Below are 23,747 nucleotides of genomic sequence, written 5' to 3'. Positions count from 1 at the left end.
GAAATCCCTTCACAACAGCCAACCAAGTGAACAACACTCTCCAGGATATAGGCGTATCAATATCCAAATCTACCATAAAGAGAAGACTGCATGAAAGTGAATACAGAGGGTTCACTGCACGGTGCAAGCCACTCATAAGCCTCAAGAATAAGAAGGCTAGATTGGACTTTGCTAAAAAAAACATCTTAAAAAACCAGCACACTTCTGGAAGAACATTCTTTGGACAGGTGAAACCAAGATTAAACTCTACCAGAATGATGGAAAGAAAAAAGTATGGCAAAGGCATGGTACAGCTCATGATCCAAAACATATCACATCATCTGTAAAACATGGCGGAGGCAGTGTGATGGCTTGGGCATGCATGGCTGCCAGTGGCACTGGGTCCCTAGTGTTTATTGATGATGTGACGCAGAACAGAAGCAGCCGATGAATTCTGGGATTTTCAGAGACATAGGGCTCTTTCACACGAGCAGATCCCGTGCGTGGAATCCAATGCGTGAAAGAGTGCCAAGCCCCGTTCCAGACAGCAGAGACACAGAGCATTAACACGATTGATAATGCTGTGCCTCTCTGTGACTTCTTTACTACAAAATCACTGACAACTTTATCTCACTGTGATTTTGTAGTAAAAAGATCACAGGTAGGCATGGAGCATTATTAATCATGTTAATGCTCCATGTCTCTACCATCCGGAACGGGGCTTGGCTCTCTTTTAAGCAGCAGATTACCCGCAACGGCATACGCTTGTCTGAAAGAGCCCATACGGTGTGCTTAAATCCAGCCGAACTGATTGGTCGGCGTTTCATAATACAGATGGACAATGACCCAAAACATAAATTCAAAGCAACCCAGGAGTTTATTAAAGCAAAGAAGTGGAATATTCTTGAATGGCCAAGTCAGTCACCTGATCTGAACCCAATGGAGCATTTAACTTGTTAAAGGGAACCTGTCACCGGGATTTTGGGTATAGATCTGAGGACATGGGTTGCTAGATGGCCGCTAGCACATCCGCAATACCCAGTCCCCATAGCTCTCTGTGCTTTTATTGTGCAAAAAAAACGATTTGATACATATGCAAATTAACATAAAAGAGTCATATCTTACTTGTGTGACCAGAGAAGAGTCATATTTTCAAGCTCTGACCCATCTCAGGTTCATTTGCATATCTATTAAATCGGTTTTTTTACACAATAAAAGCACACAGAGCTATGGGGACTGGGTATTGCGGATGTGCTAGCGGCCATCTAGTAACCCATGTCCACAGCTCTATACACAAAATCCCGGTGACAGGTTCCCTTTAAAGACTAAACTTCAGACAGAAAGGCCCACAAACAAACAGCAACTGAAAACCGCAGAAGTAAAGGCCTGGCAGAGCATTAAAAAGGAGGAAACACAGCGTCTGGTGATGTCCATTAGTTCAAGACTTCAGGCAGTCATTGCCAACAAAGGGTTTTCAACCAAGTATTAGAAATTAACATTTTATTTGTGCAAAAATATATTTACTGCAGGCCTACAGAGGTTCAAGCCCTCTGAGATACTACCTCTACATACAGGGGTTTGAATTAGGCATTTGAAATACAGCCATTTTGGGCAAAAAAATCTTTCATTGAGGCCTAGTCTGGTTTAGGCCGTGTGAGATACAACCTTTACATACTGTCGTTCTATTCTACTATTAATTAAAGACCCATTTAGGGCAAGATCCTAAATTTTAAAAATATGAGGAGAGCGTCAAATAAGGGACGTGGCTCAGGTCATGGTGCTGCTGGTGGAGCTCCTGTTGCAGAGAGACGACGTGGTCAATCTGTGCCATCTACACACACAAGTGAAACCCTTTCCTCATGTGCGAGTAGGCGACAAAACCTGCAGCGGTATTTGGTCGGACCTAATGCTGCTCTACAAATGGTGAGGCCTGAACAAGTATAGGCGATAGTAGATTGGGTTGCTGACAGTGGATCCAGTTCCTTCACATTGTCTCCCACCCAGTCTCATGCTGAAAGACCACAGTTGGCACCTGCAGCCGATGTCCATCAGTCTTTCACCTCACCCCCTTGCAAATCAGCCAAGCAGTCTGAGCCCCAAGTCATGCAGCAGTCTCTTCTGCTTTTTGATGACTCTGTTAGCAGGGTTTCCCAGGGCCATCCACCTAGCCCTGCCCCAGAAGTGGAAGAGATTGAGTGCATCGATGCCCAACCACTTATTTTTCAAGATGAGTACATGGGAGGACCATCGCAGCACGTCTCGGATGATGACGAAACACAGGTGCCAACTGCTGGGGCTTTCGAAAGTGTGCAGACCAACAAGGAAGTCAGGGTGGAAGATGATGTAGAGGATGATGAGGTCCTCGACCCTACATGGAATCAAGGTAATGCGAGTGACCGATGAAGTTCGGAGGAAGAGGCGGTGGTCGCACAGAGCCACCAGCACAGCAGAAGAGGGAGCAGGGTGCAAAAGTGGAGCGGCCGTCCTCTAGACAGTACGCCTTCTACTGCCCACCGCAGCAAGGGACCGAGCACACCAAAGCCAGCTCCAAGGAGTTCCCTGGCGTGGCAGTTCTTCAGACAATGTGCTGACGACAAGACACGAGTGGTTTGCACGCTGTGGAGTGACAGTGCCATCTGGCACCCCGCAAACAGAGGATCTGCCAGCAACACCAACACCTGGGTCACCAAGCATCTCCACACTGTCCCACGAAAGCGTTCAGCTCTCCATATTCCAAACGCTTTAATTGTCAAATTACTTTGAGCCCCCGAAATGAAGGGATGGAGTTTAAAAAATGCTTTAGTTCCTCACATTTTTATGCAATCATTTTGTTCGACCCACTGAATTAAAGCTGAAAGTCTGAACTTCAACTGCATCTGAATTGTTTTGCTCAAAATCCCTTGTGGTAACGTACAGAACACAAATTAGAAAAATGTTGTCTCTGTCCAAGTATATATGGACCTAAACTATATGAGGGCTCATTTTTGGTACTATTTTGGGGTACATATGACTTTTTGATCACTTTCTATTCATTTTTTTTTTGAGGGGGGGCCACATGACCATACACCAGTAACTCTGCCATTTTAATTTTAATCCGTTATGGCATTCACCGTGCACAATAAATATTTTTATATTTTGGAAATTTTCAGATGCGTTGATAGCAATTATGTTTAATTATTTTATATGTAAAATTGGGATGGGGTGATTGGAATTTTTAATATCTGTTTTTCAACATTTTAAAAAAAAATTCTAATACTGTATTTTTTATCTCCACTTAGGGGACTTGTGTCACCTGTGCTATGCTGCACAACAAGTAAGAAACCTATCATAGTCCATAGGTGTGGAGGGAGAGGACAGTGAGCCTCATCAGACTCTCCTCACTGGCACGAGCGGACGCGTGGCGTGGGTTTCGCACGTCAGTACTAAAAGTACTGACTGCCATCACAGAAATGGCAGATCTCTGAAATCATTGGGTACAGTATGTCCCTAGTGCAGTGACAGGTTCCCTTAACAGGCAATCTGCTATGGCAAGCCTGGGAGCCTTCACAAGACACCAGGCTCCCATAGCAACCGAATGGCGCCCCTTCCTTCTGTCTAGCCCCTCATGTCATGGGCACTACTGACCACACCATTTGAGGGGCTAAATGACCTGGATCAGAGTCATCACTGATCCCAGTCACTGCCAACAGATGTCTGCTGCATTATACAGCCAGCACTTGTCATGTATTGAAGAAGCGCAGCTTATGAGCCTGCCACATACTTTTCCTTAATGCAAATCACATACATGCACATTATTTTGCGTAAAGGAGTTGTCAGTTATTATATGGGAACTTTACTGCTGCGATCAAGAAGCAAAGCTAGGCAGGCAGGATGGAGTGGCGGCAACAAAGCAGGAGGAGGGGGGAGGTTCAGGACAGTGAGTACCTTTCTTTTTATTATTATTGTCACTGCTTTGCCACTTTTCTTCTTTTTTATTTTTATTTACTTGGGCAAACCATTTAGTCAGTGTTCTTGTCTATTTTCCAAACTGCTATTCAAGCGAATAGCGGGAGGCACAAATGTGTGGCCACCTCGCCTTTCCCAGCAGTGTAAGACAGGACGGGGTGCCAGAAATTTGACCTGCGCAAATTGGACATTTATAACATATCTTGTGTAGATAAACTTGGCAATAAAGTACACAAAGAGGGGAAACAATCCTGACGTTCTACTTCAAGTTTATGAAATCTACAAATAGTGCCAAGAAACCATGCCTAAAATATATTCAAATAGTATATTTGTCAAAAGGCATACAAATCTCTGCAGATAAATCCCACAAAACGTACTTCTCGTTTCAGTTCTGTAATGCACTGACACGTCTTCAGTATGGCCAACTCCAAGTCTTCTATAATGTCTTTTGTTTTTTGTGTTTGCTGTAGAAGAGGAAATACACAGACCAAGTCAGCACAATCAATTTCGTGATACTACTTATTCAATAAAAATATAACTGTACACATCTGTACACAAATCTCATCTTCAAAAGCTTTAACATTAAATGGATCTTCTAGAATATATCAAGTTAATAAACATTAAAGGGGGTTGTCCCATTATAACAACTTATGCCTTGTTGGCCAGTTTCACACAAGGGTATTCAGTCCAGGAATCACACTCTGTGTGGGAGCAGAATCTCCAGAACTTAACACTGCTCTTCTGAAGGGAAGTTACAGCATCATAATGACTTATAAGGAAAATTAGAGGAGCAGTGTTCAGCCTGGAAATACTGCTCCCACATACAGCGTGTTTCCCTGACTGAATACACTTGTGTAAACCTGGCCATTTACAGGATAGTGGTAAAATGTCTGATTGGCGGGGATTTAATAGCTTGAAATGGGGCCCGTGTTTCCCTGTCTTAATGGAGTGGCAGAGACTCATGCATATCCGCCGCTAAATTCATCTCTATGGGACCACCGGAGATAGTATAGTACAAATGCTCAGCTATCTCAGCTTCATAAACAGCTGCATGGAGTGCCAGTGCACGTGCGTGTCCACTACTCCATTCAAACAAGGGAACACAGAGCTGTTCTTGTAATAGTCAGGGGACCAAGTGGTCAGACCCCACGAGCACACACTTATACTCTATCCTGTGAACTAGAGATAAACTGTCAAAATGGGATAACCCAAAGCTCCGCAACTTTTTAAAATACTTTGCATTCTAACTTCTAAATATTTCTGGGCTCCCTACAGGCTGCCAGTCAACAAAAAAACACGTTCATATGTGTAAACCAAGTCTTGCTTTACTGTATGGAATGGCATAAATTCTACTCCACACAGAGGCATCCAGCATTTTTATAAAATCAGAAAATCCATTTAATGGATGATCCAGGAAGAACACAAATTTAACAGACAGATGAAAAACAGTTACACTGCGAATTATAATAAAGTAATAGCAGTAAACCAGCAAAGTATAAAGTATAACAGTTTATTTACATTTCAGCTGTGAAACTTTATGAACACCTTAACCACCACCCGCTGTCATTTGACGGAATGCGGTGCAGAGTGGTATAGTTTGGTAATGCTGCGGTAGACGGTCGGGTTCCCAGCTGTCATTAACAGCCAGGGACCCTAAGCATAGAACTGGTTTTCACTTTTGTCTTCTCTTGTGAAGTCAATATAAAGATAAATAAATGCTATGTAGTGAGGAGTTGGCGATTCCACCGCCTCTATTATGTGATCACTGAGTATCTCCCACCATAGTAGAGATGCTGGGTCGACTCTGCCTGTGGTCATCCTCATGTTAGAAAACTATTTTGCTCTGTAACTAGGGCTCCTATGGATGCCACAATTTAATTTAAAAAAAATAATTAAAAAAAGACTAAAAATGCAACATGATGCAAAAATGCTATAAAAATTGCTTCCCCAGAAATATTACATCCTTTTGGGGGGCATAAGTAAAAAAATATATAGACAATATTAATAAAAAAAGAAAGAAATGTAATTAAAACATATTTAACAAAGTAAATCCGATTATTAACTACATTTTTTTGTGCATGTATAAATTACACAGTATTTTTTATGTGCCTCCAAATAGTTTAACTGATTGTTAATTCACTAATTGAGAAACAATACACTGCCTGCTAGAACTGTCTAAGCTAGCCCCTAAAATACACAGTATTTCATAGTATCCTCGCTAAAGCCCCATGCACACGACCGTAGTTTCGGTCTGCATCTGATCCGCACTTCTTTGCAGATCATATGCAGACTCATTTCAATTCCTTATGTTCGTTCCGCAGGCCCCCCTCCCCCCAAAAAATAAATATATAGAACATGTCCTATTATTCTCCGTTTTGCAGACAAAACAAGGCATTTGTAACGTGCTGTGGGGACCTGTAGAAGGTAAAATGTGGGATGCACACGGCTGGTACCTGGGCTGCAGACCCTAGCTACCTGCATGCCAACAGTAGTGGATTACATTGATACAGCATACCATAATGGAGTGCATAAGCCCCCCCATGCTCCTGAAGAGATGTCCAGTTATTATAACAATGAATCCCAGAGTGAAGATGTCTGTGATAAGCATGGCTCCCTTGTAGGAGTTACAGAATCTGCTGTGCATATCATAAACTACAATGAAGAAAGAAGCATTCAGGTGCCACTGCTTCCACACTTGATCTCTTTCTCGCCTGAGTGCCAAACAGAGAGGAGTCCCAGAAATGGCTGGGGACACAGAAAATGGCTTTACACGCCACAGGTCTTGTACTTCTGGCATAGAGAGATGGCATGTACCAGTGAAGTACATGTACCACAGGTGCCTAGAATTAAAGCACTGTCTGCACACGCTTCATACTAACAGGTTTCTATCGCTTTACGATAGATATTACTAAACACTGTCAAGAAAGCATAATTATTTGTGAGTAAATGTATTTCCCATTATTTTTTATCTGCTTTTAAGACATTGATCAATGAGTATTTAGTGAATGCATGGTGCCTTATTGAAGGAGCACTTTATACCCAATTACTGAGAATGCTTCCCAATAATTCATCATCTGATAATAGACAAGAACAATATATTCTGATCACACAGCTAGAATACATTGCCCCTCGTGATGAGAGAACGCACAGGCCTACAATGGAATAATATTAGGGGCTACGTTGAAGATTTATATGGATAATATAGCGCTGGTTAAATATGCTTCAAAACAATCCTAGATGATTTCTAGTGCCTTATATAAAGAACTGAGAAATAATACTACTACTATAAATAAATACTACATTTCTGTCACTATAGGATGTACTCAGTTTCAGACAAAAAAAATATATTTCATATTAGTTCAGCATAAATATTTTATTCTATGGTTTAGTACAATTAAGGCAATACCAAGTATGTATATATAGATATAGTTACATAGTTAATATGCTTGAAAAAAGACATAAGTCCATCAAGTTCAACCAAGGGAAAGGTGGGGATGTAGGGTTGTTTCGGGTATTGAAATTTCGATACCCAATCAATACTTTTGTACCGGTTTCGATACGATACTGGGATTTCCATTTTTTCGATACTGGGCTGCACTGCTGCGCAGTCTAGTATCACAGTACTTTGAGCACGCTGCTGTCAGCGCGCTCCAAGTTCCCTCAGCAGCACAGGGGAGAAGGAAGAAGTCTCTCCCTCCACCTTGTGCTGCCAATAAGGAGAGATGGGAGGAGAAGGGGCGGGTGCACTGCGCCACCAATGAAAGTTAACTTCTAATACAAATACTGGAGGCGGCAGAATCACATAGGCGGCACCCTGCCTCTATGACATGGCGCTGCAATCAGCCGTAGTTAACCCCCTCAGGTGCCGCACCTCAGTGGTTAACTGCCGTTGATGGCAGCTCCCTGTCAGAGGCAGGGTGCCAGCTATGTGATTCTGCCAGCACCTCCTTATGTATTAAAGGTTAACTATCATTGGTGGCGCAATGCGCCCTCTCCCCCTCCTCCCCAGTATTAAAAATATTGGTGGCGCAGTGTGCCCCCCCTCCCCAGTATTAAAAACATTGGTGGCGCAGTGCACCCTTCCCCCTCTTCTCCCCAGTATTAAAAACATTGGTAGCGCAGTGCGCCCTCCCCCCCAGTATTAAAATCATTGGTGGCAGTGGCCACAGGGTCCCCTCCTCCTCATTGGTGGCAGTGGCATCTTCTGATCGGAGCCCCAGCAGTGTAATCCTGGGGCTCCAATCAGTTACCATGGCAGCCAGGACGCTGCTGAAGCCCTGGCTACCATGGTAATCTCCCTGCTGCTGTGTGCACTACAGCAGGGAGTGTGTGAGATCCTATTCACCGTAATAGAGCTCTATTAGGGTGAATAGGATAAGGGATCAAAAGATCCCAGGTTCTAGTCCCTAAGGGTGGAAAACATATATATATATATATATATATATATACACACACACACATATATATACACACACACTCACCTAAAGAATTATTAGGAACACCATACTAATACAGTGTTGGACCCCCTTTTGCCTTCAGAACTGCCTTAATTCTACGTGGCATTGATTCAACAAGGTGCTGATAGCATTCTTTAGAAATGTTGGCCCATATTGATAGGATAGCATCTTGCAGTTGATGGAGATTTGAGGGATGCACATCCAGGGCACGAAGCTCCCGTTCCACCACATCCCAAAGATGCTCTATTGGGTTGAGATCTGGTGACTGTGGGGGCCATTTTAGTACAGTGAACTCATTGTCATATTCAAGAAACCAATTTGAAATGATTCGAGCTTTGTGACATGGTGCATTATCCTGCTGGAAGTAGCCATCAGAGGATGGATACATGTTCTCATTCTGTTTACACCAAATTCGGACTCTACCATTTGAATGTCTCAACAGAAATCGAGACTCATCAGACCAGGCAACATTTTTCCAATCTTCAACAGTCCAATTTTGGTGAGCTCGTGCAAATTGTAGCCTCTTTTTCTTATTTGTAGTGGAGATGAGTGGTACCCGGTGGGGTCTTCTGCTGTTGTAGCCCATCCGCCTCAAGGTTGTGCGTGTTGTGGCTTCACAAATGCTTTGCTGCATTCCTCGGTTGTAATGAGTGGTTATTTCAGTCAACGTTGCTCTTCTATCAGCTTGAATCAGTCGGCCCATTCTCCTCTGACCTCTAGCATCCACAAGGCATTTTTGCCCACAGGACTGCCGCATACTGGATGTTTTTCCCTTTTCACACCATTCTTTGTAAACCCTAGAAATGGTTGTGCGTGAAAACAATAAACATATCACATATTGCCACGTCCGAAAAGTCCAAACTATTAAAATATTTTAAAAAAATCTATGCGGTGAACGCCAGAACAGAAAAAAAAATAAACTGCGCAATTCGCAATTTATTAGTCACCTTGTCCCCACAAAAAATAGGATTGGACTGTTCGATTATGAGCCGGACGTTCCATAAAATGTGGAATGCACACGACTTTCTTTGGTGTTTTATTTTTTTTACGTGGTATCAAGTATTGCAATACTCTTTTATGGTATCGAAACAGAATCAAAATTTTGGTATTTAAACAACCCTATGGGGTTGCGAATCCCAGAAGGAATTGAGACTCCGATTTCTACACGTTTTCATAAGCATTAATGTTGTTTACTTTTAAGAATTTGTCTAAACCCTTTTTAAAACTGTCCACTGCTCCTGCTGTGACCACGTCCTGAGGAAGTCTATTCCACAGCGTCACAGTTCTTACAGTAAAGAAGCTTTGACGCTTCCTGAGACTGAAATTTTTCCTCTCCAATCGGAGGCAGTGCCCCCTTGTCTTTTGAGCGCATTTTACATGGAACAGTTTTTCACCGTATTTTTTGTATTGCCCATTTATATATTTTTATAGGTTAATTAGACGTCTCTTCTCAGGAATAAATAAATTCAATTCTTTTAAATCTTTCTTTATAATCAAGACCCTCCATGCCCCTTATCAGTTTAGTCGCTCTCCTCTGAACTTTTTCCAGCTGTAGAGCATCCTTTCTATGTACTGGTGCCCAGAACTGAACTGCATATTCCAGATGAGGCCGCACCAACGCTTTGTAAAGTGGTAATATTACATCCCTGCCCCGCGAGTCCATGCCTCGTTTAATGCATGACAATATCCTGGTGGCCTTAGAAGCAGCTGATTGACATTGGATCTACCACCATCTACAAGGACACCCAAATCCTTCTCTATAAGTGACTCTCCCAGTGTTACATCCCCTAGGACATATTAAGCACAGAGATTATTACTACCAAGATGCATAACTTTACCCAAAACACACCACACAAAAACTTCAATGAAGTTACCATTTCCTTGTCCCTATCCTGTCCATTTCCAATCTTTAGTGCAAAATATGCAGATTGCTTTTCAATAGCCATTAAAATTGGTACAGTAATAGCAATAATGATGATCACTAGATAAATGTCTAATATATTTCTGACAGACTGTCTGTCACCATAAGCCATCGTTTTCAGTCAGTACAGCTTTTGAGACGGGTGTAATGCAGGGGCATTTCTATATACCCATATTAATTCCTGGGCCTCTAGTGGTTCAGCACAACAAAAGTTAAGATGCTGTAACTTATTATGCAGGTTGTTCAGGTGTTGTGTCCATAATATGGAAACAGCATCTGCACTGCGCTGAAAGTGGCCTTAGTTAAACCATTATATAAAGTTTAGCAATGTATTATTTTAATTAGGATTACAACTTGTATAGAGGGATGGAAAATTATATACCTGTATGATTTCCTGTACCTGTGTGATTCTTGCAGTTTTTGCAACAGTGAATGTATACATTTATATTTGCGTAACACTATTCTGGATTTTAGTTGCAAATTTGAATTTTCAGGCAATTTTTGCTCATAATCACTGAGTCAAAGTTGCATAAATGTGGTTGTGTGTATTATTTTTTATTTTGATACATGGTATGCCTTTGCTCTTGGTAACATAGCAGCTATTTGCTAAATATAGTTTATATTTAACATATTTGTAGATGATGGCCAAACATTGCATGGCTTGTGTTTCAGTATTTTTAAGAGCACACACTCTTGCTGATGCATACCTTTATATGTTATATTTACATTGTTTTTGTGTCTAAAACTCTGCTTGGATGTGAGTTTTAGGTGTTTATTTTGATACATTTTTGTGAAATTACTGTTCGTCACAAAGTTAAATGAATTAATGTAAATATAAAGATATGTGCAAACTTAGGCCCAAGTGGAATGTATGAACTCCACATATGTTGAGCTTTTATTTTAGGTGTGCCGTGTATAACTTAAGTTACACTTTTACACATCAATAACTTTTTATGCATTTTTTAAAGTTTTAATTTCGATGCCATTATGAAAAAATGCCAGCTGTATACTTGCAGAAAATATATGCACCTGGGAGTTTATACGATTCATTTTGCAATTTGGCCTTAATTTGTAAAAATTTCTACCAGATGTGCAAAATGTCCAAAAAGCCCTAGCAGTGAAAGGGTTAAGATAACGAACTGCAAAAGGGGAAATCCACCAGTTCTTTCTTTGCAATAGGAATTTAGAAATACAGCGCTGGAGGGGTTAAAAAAAATAAAAAAAATAATTATTTAACTCACCTAAGTCCATGTTCGCGGCCCAGCATCTCCTTCTGGCTTCATCTGATCTCTGTGCAGCAACAGGATCTGTGGTGACGTCATTCCGGTCATCACATGGTATGTCACATGATCTTTTACCATGGTGATTCACCATGGTAAAAGATCATGTGACGTACCATGTGATGACCGGAGTGACGTCATCAAAGGTCCTTGACGTATAATTAATGCTCACCACAGGTCCTATTCAGTAAAGGGGACAGAAGGTCGCTAACAAGTGGACTAAGGTGAGTTAAATGATTTTTTATTTATTTTTTAACCCCTCCAGCGCTGTTTTACTATGCATTCTGTATTCAGAATGCTATTATTTTCCCTTATAACCATGTTATAAGGGAAAATAATAATGATCGTGTCTCCATCCCGATCGTCTCCTAGCAACCATGCGTGAAAATCGCACCGCATCCGCACTTGCTTGCGGATGCTTGCGATTTTCACGCAACCCCATTCATTTGTATGGGGCTTGCGTTACGTGAAAAACGCACAAAGAGGAGCATGCTGCGATTTTCACGCAACGCACAAGTCATGCGTGAAAATCACCGCTCATGTGAACAGCCCCATAGAAATGAATGGGTCAGGATTCCGTGCAGATGCTGTGCCTTCACCTCCCGCAACGCATCCGCGCGGAAAACTCGCTCGTGTGAAAGGGGCCTTAGTGTTGCCTTAAGAAAAACAGTTTTTCCTACTTTAATATTGTATTTTATTTACAAAAATATTAAAACATTTATAATAATCACTTCCACTTCAAGGTATAGAAAAGGGGTGTGGACCATTTAGATAAAACTCATGGCAACTGAAACTAATGTTTAAGAAAAATAAATCACAAGAAGGGGGATGTGGGCACTGAATGAACAGTTTATCTGCAGTAATTAAATATTACTTAGAGGTGAAGTAAAATGTGAATCTGTGCACAAAATTATGTAATTGGAAGATTATGTTTGCTTTATTTTAACGCCATGAAGCAAAAAAGCAAATAGGAGGATGATAAGAAATTCTGAACCGCAGTAAACAGGGTACTACAGAATTCATATGTCCTGATTTACATACAAATTAGTGTTCATAGTGAGAAATAAACCAAGCTTATAATTACATCATTACTAGAAGAAACAGCAGGGAAACCAAAACTTTGCAATCCCTTTCATCAATCCAGCTTTTTACTTAAATCATAAATTCTACACATTGGAAGGTTTAAGGATATCTTTTCATTCATATTGCGTATTTCTAAAGAAGGCAGATTAATTTCTATAATCCTTTACAACATACTGAGGACATCTCAAATAGCCTACAGCAGGGCTTGACAAATTTCCTTGGAATCTAGGAGCCAGCTAAAAAAGTTAGGAGCCAGGCGGAGCCGCGTCATAAAATCTATATTGCGATAGAATTTTAAGCATGTGCGATATGCGATATATATCGCGATATATTGTTTTCTATATTTGGGGGGGGGGGTTTAAACTTTTTTTTTACTTTTTATTTAATGACTATTAGCCTCCTTAAGGGCTACAACCCTTGTCATATTCACCCTAATAGAGCTCTATTAGGGTGAATAGGACTTTACACCCTCCCTGCTGCCCTGTGCTTTGTGCACACAACAGCAGGGAGCTGACCATGGCAGCCAGCCTATCATGTGCCCCCCAGCCTCTGATCAGCCCCCCACCCCCCTCTGATCAGCCCCTCCAGCCTCTCCGTCTTATCAGCCCCCTCTGGTAACAAACCCACCCCCCCTCCCTCGCCAGTATTAATCATTGGTGGCAGTGGCCACAGGGTCCCCCTCCTCCTCCTCCCCACCCCCCCATCATTGGTGGCAGTGGGCAGTTCCGATCGGAGTCCCAGCAGTGTAATGCTGGGGTTCCGATCGGTTACCATGGCAGCCAGGACGCTACTGAAGTCCTGGCTGCGATGGTATGTTAGTGAGCAGCATTATACTCACGTGCGCCGTGATCGCCGGGAGCTGCTCCTTCTCATAGGTCTGTGCGGCGCATTGCTAATGCTATAAGCATTAGCAATGAGCCGCACAGACAGAAGAAGCAGCGCCTGGCGGCCACGGCGCACGTGAGTATAATGCTGCTCACTAACATACCATCGCAGCCAGGACTTCAGTAGCGTGACTCCTGGCTGCCATGGTAACCGATCGGAGCCCCAGCATTACACTGCTGGGACTCCGATCGGAATTGCCCACTGCCACCAATGCAGACAAACATTCCTGGCACCCGACCTCTGACAGGACGCTGTGATCCGCGTGATTAACCCCTCAACTGAGGGGTTAATCGCGCGGATCACAGCGTGCAGTCATAGGGGCCCGGATATGGCCGGCACATTGGTATTCAGGCATTCATTGGTGGCGCAGTGGGCCACAGTCCCTCCCCTCCTCCTCCTACTCTGTTCTCATTGGTGTCAGCGGCAGCCGCGCACAGTGGGGAGGGAGGGACTCCTCTCCTTCTCCACTGTGCCGGCTCAGGAAACCATGGTGCGCGCCGAGAGCGCATCTTTGAAAACGGGCTGACAAATACCCAAGCGCCAGGATCAAATTCCTGGTCGCCATGGCAACCTGGGATTTGTCGAGCCCTGGCCTACAGCCTGTGCAAATATTAAAGGGCTTGATCACTTTAAAATAAAGTTTTCTAAAAAGGCCTTAAATTGTTTACTTTGTGCCATAAATGCACCTTCATTCATACGAGATGCCAGCTTAGTAATTGAAGACCCCCTGCAGCAGATATACTGTAAATGCTGTGTAAACTTTGGCATCTGGTGGTCTCCGCATTCACAAGAAGGAATATGAAGGTGATCTTTTCCACACTTATGTCACCACTGGGACCAAAAATTGGTTGTAGCAGTCTCATGTCCTCCTTTGTTTGGAAGTATGTAATCACAACTGGAAAGACTAGACATTAAAGGTCTTCCAAACCATTAACTTATTCCAGCATTGTGCCTACCATTACGGCACAGAGATATTGTGATGTCTGGACCTGTTCATGAGCCACCTTGCAACAGGGGTCATCTGCAATATACAGCTGACCCTTGGCTACAACATTCAGCTGACCCTAGTTTGCAACAGCCAGGACTTAACTTCAATCCCAGACAGTTAATCTTGCAAATACCACAGTCAACACTTGGTATTAACTAGAAAGATTGTTCTCTCTGTAAATCCGCCAGCACTACAACAATGCATTCTCAAGGTGCAGATAGGTCTCTAACTGCCATAACAACCTAGAAATGGTCCCTAGGTCTGTTGTTTAGGAGCCTATACAGCCTTATTTAATAGCCTGCCTGTCATGGTAACAATAGACAGATACATTGCAATACAGTGGATTGAAGCAATCAAGGACTACAGGGTAAAGTCCCCTAGTGGGATTAAAAGAAATTAAAATTAAATAAAAAATCTCAAGAAAAAAATAAATTAATAAAAAATAAACCTAATTGATATGGCTGCATCAGTAACTACTAATAGTTATAAAATGAATGTGTTGTTTATCTCACCATGTGAAGTGTAAATAAAACACTAACAATGCCAGAATAGCAGTTGTTGCACCCCAAAATTGTACCAATAAAAACTACAAGATGTTCCACAAAAAAAAGTGTTTTCAATGTTCAACATATGAGAAACATCATTATATCAATTTCATAAAATAGTGTTAAAGTGGTTGTCCACAGCGCTGCAGCCAAAGAAATACATCACTGGCTGCACTGCCAGGAAGAAGATAGAGCTGTAGGACTGGAATCTCCTGCATTTGTGCCCTTTAAATACAACCTGTCACCAGAAAATGCTATGTAATGTACAGGAAGAACGTTATAGAGCAGAAAGAGCTGAGCAGACTGACATATATTTGTGTGGGAAAACATTCAGTAAAATTTAAGGGTAGGTTCACTGCATAAACTATTCCTGACACCTGATTAACCCATTCAGGACTTGCATTTACATGTGTGACACAAGTTGGGGCTTTAAAGCTGCTACCTGCTCAGGAGCTGAGCGGGCACCATAGCCGCTCTGTGACTGGTGTTTTACACAGTAGATTCTGGAAAGCAAGTCAGTGATCAGAATAAGGTTTCACACGATTGATATGGAATGAGTCACGGTCTATTCAGGTAAAACTAGCTAATGGCTTTAAACTTGCGTGCAATCAGCTTTGTTTGCAATTGCGCTCAGTCAGTGATTCAGTTTTATCCGCATGGATGTAATGTAAGCAGTTTTTTATGTATTTTTCACGGACATAAAAAAAAACCTGAATAACAACACGCAAAATCTCCCCGTAACCATCAGTGAAAAATGCATTGCATCTGGATGCCTTCCATCTTTCATGCAAGCCCTAATCACTTCTATGGAGCCAGAGATAGATATAGAACAATATACACTGCTCAAAAAAATAAAGGGAACACAAAAAGAACACATCCTAGATCTGAGTTAATTAAATATTCTTCTGAAATACTTTGTTCTTTACATAGTTGAATGTGCGGACAACAAAATCACACAAAAATAAAAAAAATGGAAATCAAATTTTTCAACCCATGGAGGTCTGGATTTGGAGTCACACTCAAAATTAAAGTGGAAAAACACACTACAGGCTGATCCAACTTTGATGTAATGTCCTTAAAGGGAGTCTGTCACCACATTTCAGCATATTAGACCGATCAAATAGGGTTATATGATCCACCCAGAACTTAAAAACGGTACCTTTGTTGTAGAAAACTGACTTTTCTTTTAGCCGGAGCCCCAGGCAGCACCTCCTAAACGGCTCATAACCCCGCCCTCCGTGCGCCTCTGCCCGCCCGTTTACTCCCCTCCCCTGTCCTTTTCCAATGCGGCTGTGCGGTCCAAATCGTAGCGGGCGCATGCGCAATGCGATGCCCGCTCCTGGCAGGGCATCGCGATACCTACTGCGCATGCGCCCGCTACGATTTGGACCGCACAGCCGCAGTGGAAAAGGACAGGGGAGGGGAGTAAACGGGCGGGCAGAGGCGCACGGAGGGCGGGGTTATGGGCCGTTTAGGAGGTGCTGCCTAGGGCTCCGAGGATTGAGAGACCGCCCTGGGCACTTGAGAGGGCTCATTAACATAACCTTATAAGTTCATTTTCGGCTAGAAGAAAAGTCAGTTTTCTACAACAAAGGTACCGTTTTTAAGTTCTGGGTGGATCATATAACCCTATTTGATCGGTCTAATATGCTGAAATGTGGTGACAGACTCCCTTTAAAACAAGTCAAAATGAGGCTCAGTAGTGTGTGTGGCCTCCACGTGCCTGTATGACCTCCCTACAACGCCTGTGCATGCTCCTGATGAGGTGGCGGACGGTCTCCTGAGGGACTAAAGCATCTGCCAACTCCTGGACAGTCTGTGGTGCAACGTTGGTGGATAGAGCGAGACATGATGTCCCAGATGTGCTCAATTGGATTCAGGTCTGGGGAACGGGCCAGTCCATAGCATCAATGCCTTCGTCTTTCAGGAACTGCTGACACTCCAGCCACATGAGGTCTAGCATTGTCTTGCATTAGGAGGAACCCAGGGCCAACCGCACCAGCATATGGTCTCACAAGGGGTCTGAGGATCTCATCTCGGTACCTAATGGCAGTCAGGCTACCTCTGGCGAGCACATGGAGGGCTGTGCGGCCCTCCAAAAAAATGCCACCCCATACCATTACTGACCCAATGCCAAACCGGTCATGCTGGAGGATGTTGCAGGCAGCAGAACGTTCTCCACGGCGTCTCCAGACTCTGTCACGTCTGTCACATGTGCTCAGTGTGAACCTGCTTTCATCTGTGAAGAGCACAGGGCGCCAGTGGCAAATTTGCCAATCTTGGTGTTCTCTGGCAAATGCCAAACGTCCTGCACGGTGTTGGGCTGTAAGCACAACGCCCACCTGTGGACGTCGGGGCCCTCATATCACCCTCATGGAGTCTGTTTCTGACCGTTTGAGCAGACACATGCACATTTGTGGCCTGCTGGGGTCATTTTGCAGGGCTCTGGCAGTGCTCCTCCTGTTCCTCCTTGCACAAAGGCGGAAGGTAGCGGTCCTGCTGCTGGGTTGTTGCCCTCCTACGGCCTCCTCCACGTCTCCTGATGTACTGGCCTGTCTCCTGGTAGTGCCTTCATGCTCTGGACACTACGCTGACAGACACAGCAAACCTTCTTGCCACAGCTCGCATTGATGTGCCATCCTGGATAAGCTGCACTACCTGAGCCACTTGTGTGGGTTGTAGACTCCGTCTCATGCTACCACTAGAGTGAAAGCACCGCCAGCATTCAAAAGTGACCAAAACATCAGCCAGGAAGCATAGGAACTGAGAAGTGGTCTGTGGTCACCACCTGCAGAACCACTCCTTTATTGGGGGTGTCTTGCTAATTGCCTATAATTTCCACCTGTTGTCTATCCCATTTGCACAACAGCATGTGAAATTGATTGTCACTAAGTGTTGCTTCCCAAGTGGACAGTTTGATTTCACAGAAGTGTGATTGACTTGGAGTTACATTGTGTTGTTTAAGTGTTCCCTTTATTTTTTTGAGCAGTGTACAATATGCTGCAATTTTTCCTGAAAGCAGAGATGATCAGTGATAACGCTCATGTCCACAGACCCATTGAAATGAATGGGTCGGGATTTAGTCCGGATGCCATGCATCCACAACAAGCATCACATCCAGACGGAAAACTTGCTTGTGTGAAAAAGGCCCAAGTTCTATGGGATCAGACCATCGCATGTTAAAGTCCCCTAGGGGGACTTAAAATAAGTGTAAAAAAGTAACGTTTTTAGAAACAAACAAACAAAAAAAAACATATATATATAATATACAGGAAGTGCAGAATTATTAGGCAAGTTGTATTTTTGAGGATTCATTTTATTATTGAACAACCATGTTCTCAATGAACCCAAAAAACTCATTAATATCAAAGCTGAATATTTTTGGAAGTAGTTTTTAGTTTGTTTTTAGTTTTAGCTATTTTAGGGGGATATCTGTGTGTGCAGGTGACTATTACTGTGCATAATTATTAGGCAACTTAACAAAAAACAAATATATACCCATTTCAATTATTTATTTTTACCAGTGAAACCAATATAACATCTCAACATTTACAAATATACATTTCTGACATTCAAAAACAAAACAAAAACAAATCAGTGACCAATATAGCCACCTTTCTTTGCAAGGACACTCAAAAGCCTGCCATCCATGGATTCTGTCAGTGTTTTGATCTGTTCACCATCAACATTGCGTACAGCAGCAACCACAGCCTCCCAGACACTGTTCAGAGAGGTGTACTGTTTTCCCTCCTTGTAAATATCACATTTGATGATGGACCACAGGTTCTCAATGGGGTTCAGATCAGGTGAACAAGGAGGCCATGTCATTAGATTTTCTTCTTTTATACCCTTTCTTGCCAGCCACGCTGTGGAGTACTTGGACGCGTGTGATGGAGCATTGTCCTGCATGAAAATCATGTTTTTCTTGAAGGATGCAGACTTCTTCCTGTACCACTGCTTGAAGAAGGTGTCTTCCAGAAACTGGCAGTAGGACTGGGAGTTGAGCTTGACTCCATCCTCAACCCGAAAAGGCCCCACAAGCTCATCTTTGATGATACCAGCCCAAACCAGTACTCCACCTCCACCTTGCTGGCGTCTGAGTTGGACTGGAGCTCTCTGCCCTTTACCAATCCAGCCACGGGCCCATCCATCTGGCCCATCAAGACTCACTCTCATTTCATCAGTCCATAAAACCTTAGAAAAATCAGTCTTGAGATATTTCTTGGCCCAGTCTTGACGTTTCAGCTTGTGTGTCTTGTTCAGTGGTGGTCGTCTTTCAGCCTTTCTTACCTTGGCCATGTCTCTGAGTATTGCACACCTTGTGCTTTTAGGCACTCCAGTGATGTTGCAGCTCTGAAATATGGCCAAACTGGTGGCAAGTGGCATCTTGGCAGCTGCACGCTTGACTTTTCTCAGTTCATGGGCAGTTATTTTGCGCCTTGGTTTTTCCACACGCTTCTTGCGACCCTGTTGACTATTTTGAATGAAATGCTTGATTGTTCGATGATCATGCTTCAGAAGCTTTGCAATTTTAAGAGTGCTGCATCCCTCTGCAAGATATCTCACTATTTTTGACTTTTCTGAGCCTGTCAAGTCCTTCTTTTGACCCATTTTGCCAAAGGAAAGGAAGTTGCCTAATAATTATGCACACCTAATATAGGGTGTTGATGTCATTAGACCACACCCCTTCTCATTACAGAGATGCACATCACCTAATATGCTTAATTGGTAGTAGGCTTTCGAGCCTATACAGCTTGGAGTAAGACAACATGCATAAAGAGGATGATGTGGTCAAAATACTCATTTGCTTAATAATTCTGCACGCAGTGTATATATTTATTCTAATCACTACCCTTTGCTTATGTTATTAATGCGCAATAAAAAATTAAAGGGGGGTTATCCAAGTTATTTTGTGTTCTTTGTACGTTTCTAACTTAGCAAACGTAAGGGGTTTTCAATTCACTTATTTTATCTACAATGTCCTTGTTCTTAGCTGAGCGTCACATGTGATGTCAGCTTCTTACCCTGCTCTGATGATGCTCCATGCACCAGCCTGAGAGAGCAGGTCTGCCTCTGTGCACAGAACGTCACTGTGGGCTGTGCTGGTTGGAGTGACAAGCTACGCCCCCCTGCACTGCCGGATCTGCTGGCTTAGCTGTCTGCTCTGTGTCTCCCCTCCCGCTTGATTCTTCAGGAAAGTTAAACCCCTTCTACCATCAGCAGAACAGACTCAGGGTTGGAGGCTCTGCCTCAGGTTCTGAGCAGCTGCAAGGTTTTCTCTTCTTCAGGTACTGAATAGACAAATGCTGTGTACAGGATCTTCCCTTACTCCTCACCCTGCAAACACAGAGGAGTCCTCTCCTCTGTACTCTTCTGCTGGCTGTGAGGAAGTGTATGCAGAGCATTGCACAACAACAGGTAGGGGGAAGATCCTGTGTGCATCAGCAAGGTCATTGTACTATACAGCTTGTACTTGTAGTACCACATATACAACAATGATTATCTCAGCAGTCAGACTGCAGACAAGGCAGCAATTTTAATCACTCCCTTTGCAGAGCAGCAGGAGGGGAACAGCAGTATTTGTTGACACCCACAAATATTCATGAGAAAAACCTCAAAGATTGTTGTTACACGCCCCCACAGATCTCCAACTGCATGTCAAAAAAAAAGGTTAGAACAGAACTAGGGAAATTAGGGAATAAAACTTGCTTAACTTATGTATATATTGCTAACCATCAAACTTACAGTGCTTTATTTTTTTATATAACCCCTTTAAATATCAGCATCACCACAACACCCATACTATCAAAAATTAAAAAATATTTATCTGATACGTTGAACTGCATAATGGAAAAAAAACAATCAAAAAATGATCAAAAAGACATACACACTCCAAAATGGTATCAATAAAAACTACAGATCGCCCAGCAAAAAATGAGCCTTTACATCTACATAGATGGAAATTAGGGTTGTTTCGGGTATCGAACTTTCGATACCCAATTGATACTTTTAGCCCGGTATCGATACGATACCGGGATTTGTCTTTTATCGATACTAGGTTGTGCCCCATGTTCCCTCAGCATAACAGGGAAGAAGAAAGCAGTCTCTTCCTCCACCCTGTGCTGCTGCCACCAATGAGAGGAGAGAGGGGAGGAGGAGGGGAGGGGCTGTGGCCACTGCGCTACCAATGATAACTAACGTTTAAGACATTACAAATGCAGGCAGCGGCAGAAACACATTGTCAGCACCCTGCCTCTGACAGGGCGCTGCAATCTTGGGCAATTAACCCCTCAGGTGCCGCACCTGAGGGGTTAATTGCCGTGGATCGCAGCGCCCTGTCAGAGACAGGGTGTCGGCAATGTGTTTCTGCCGCTGGCTGTATTTGTATATTAAAAGTTAATTATCATTGGTGATGCAGTGCGGCCTGCATCCCCCTCCCAGTATTAAAAACATTGGTGGCAGTGGCCACAGAGTCCCCTCACCTCCTCTCTTTGGTGGTACAGTGGCAGCTTCTGATCGGAGCCCCAGCAGTGTAATCCTGGGGCTTCGATCGGTTACCATCGCAGCCAGAACACTACTGAAGCCCTGGCTGCCATTATAATCTCCCTGCTTCTGTGAGCACAAAGCACAGGGCAGCAGGAACAATGAGATCCTATTCATCCTAATAGAGCTTTATTAGGGTGAATAGGACAAGGTATTAAAAGATCCCAGGTTCTAGTCCCTAGAAAAAAAAAGTAAAAGAAACACACCAAAATATTAATTATAAATTACCCCCTTTCCCAATTTTACATATAAAATATATAAACCATAAATAAATAAAATATTACATATCGCCACGTCTGAAAAGTCCAAAGTATTAAAACATTTAAAAAATATCTCCTATGCGGAGAAAAGAAAAAAACTGCACGATTCGCATTTTTTTTTTAGTCACCTTGCCCCCCCCAAAAAATAGGACAGGACTGTTCGATTATGGCTGTTCCATAAAATGCGGAATGCACGCAGCTTTTTTTGGCGTTTTATTTTTTTCGCGTGGTATCGAATGGTATTGAGTTTGGCAATACTTTTTTATAGTATCAAAACCGAATCAAAATTTTGGCATCGAAACAACCCTAATGGAAATATAAAAGTTAAGGGGGTCAGAATATAGAAAGCTAAAGAAAAAAAAAAATTCAGATTTTTTTTTTTTTACGTTTTCATACACAACTGAAATGAATTCAACACTTCAGTTTTACCACATAGAAAACTTTGTAAAAATGAAAAACTAAAAACTATATGGTCAGAATTGTGTTTTCCAATTTCACCTGATTTGGAATTTCTTTCCAGCTTTCCATTACATCGTGTGCAATAGTAAATGGTGCCACTAGAAAGTACAACTTGTCCCACACATAAAAAGCTTTCAGTGTTCTTAACCCCTTCAGTACCAACCCACTTTTCACCTTAAATTCCAGGCCGATTTTTGCAAATCTGACATGTAATTTTATGTGGTAATTAACTGTAGAACAGCAGCATAATGACTCCCATAGAAACTCCCAAAAAGTGACCCCAATTAGGAAACTACAGGATAAGGTGACAGTTTTATTGGTACAATTTTGGAGTACATATGAGTTTTTATCGCTCAATATTATACTTTTTATTTGCATAAAACTTTGTTTCAATACTGTACGGAGCGAGCGCTCCATACTGTATTAGAATGCATAGGCTCCAATGAGCTGAAGTTATTAATTTGCAAAGGCTCGTGAGACTTTGCATAACAACTTAATAAATTGATTTCTACTATAAAAAAACCTTGGAACTGAACCCGAGACTTCGAGAAGTAATAACTTCGGCTTATCGGAGGCAATACATTCTAATACTGTACGGAGCGCTCACTCCGTACAGTATTGAAACAAAGTTTTATGTGAATCGACTTCGGATGTTTCATCTGAAGTCGATTCGCTCATCCCTAAAGGTAGCCAAAAAATGTCTGCACTGGCAGACTATTTTAAATTTTTCACGGTATTCAATTGACAGGATAGATCATGTGTTGTTTTTATAGAGCAGGTTGTTACAGATGTGACAATACCAAATATGTCTTTTTTTTGTATCCGTTTTACAGAACACAGAATAAAAATAAATAAAAATCATGTTTTTAGGTCTCCATTGTCTAGGGGCTCCTTTTTTGCAGGAAGAGTAGACTTTTTATTGGTGCTATTTTTGTTTTGGCACAGTTATTTTTTTTTTTTTACGGCATTCACCTGAGAAGTTAGATCATGTGATATTTTTATAGAGCAGGTCAATATGGACGCAGTAATAGCTAATATATCTATTTTTTTATTTTAGTTTTACACAATAAAAACATTTTTGAAAAAAAAAATCTGTCTACATTTTCTGAAAGCCAATTTTTTTTTAACATTCACTGCCGATCGTCTTGTGTAGGTCCTCGTTTCTTGAAGGAAGAGTTGACGTCTATCGGTGCCATTTTTGATTGTTCAATATTACACTTTTTGGGGCAAGGTGAGCAATAGATTTCTATTTTGGCATAGTTTTTATTTTTTCACTGCATTCACTTGAGGGGGGGGAAGATAATGTGATAGTATTTTTTTTATTTTTGTTATTTTACACAGTAAAAGCATTTTTGAAAAGAAAAAAAATATTATTTGTGTGTTGTCATTTTCTGAAAGCCAT

At 42.3% G+C, this 23,747-nt stretch overlaps 1 protein-coding gene across 1 annotated transcript in view; it reads right to left on the bottom strand.

The window, feature by feature from the left end:
- CTNNAL1 (catenin alpha like 1) overlaps positions 1 to 23,747 on the bottom strand; it is a 261,726-nt gene that overhangs the window by 89,855 nt on the left and 148,124 nt on the right. The window contains exon 8 of the mRNA XM_040432487.1: positions 4,302 to 4,388. Coding sequence (XP_040288421.1) covers positions 4,302 to 4,388 — 87 coding nt within the window. The remainder of the gene's footprint in view (positions 1 to 4,301; positions 4,389 to 23,747) is intronic.

Source organism: Bufo bufo, chromosome 5 (assembly GCF_905171765.1).
Source record: "Bufo bufo chromosome 5, aBufBuf1.1, whole genome shotgun sequence".
NCBI classification, from domain to species: domain Eukaryota; kingdom Metazoa; phylum Chordata; class Amphibia; order Anura; family Bufonidae; genus Bufo; species Bufo bufo.
Note: the sequence above shows the minus strand (reverse complement) of the source record. Positions and strands in the feature narration are given on the sequence as shown.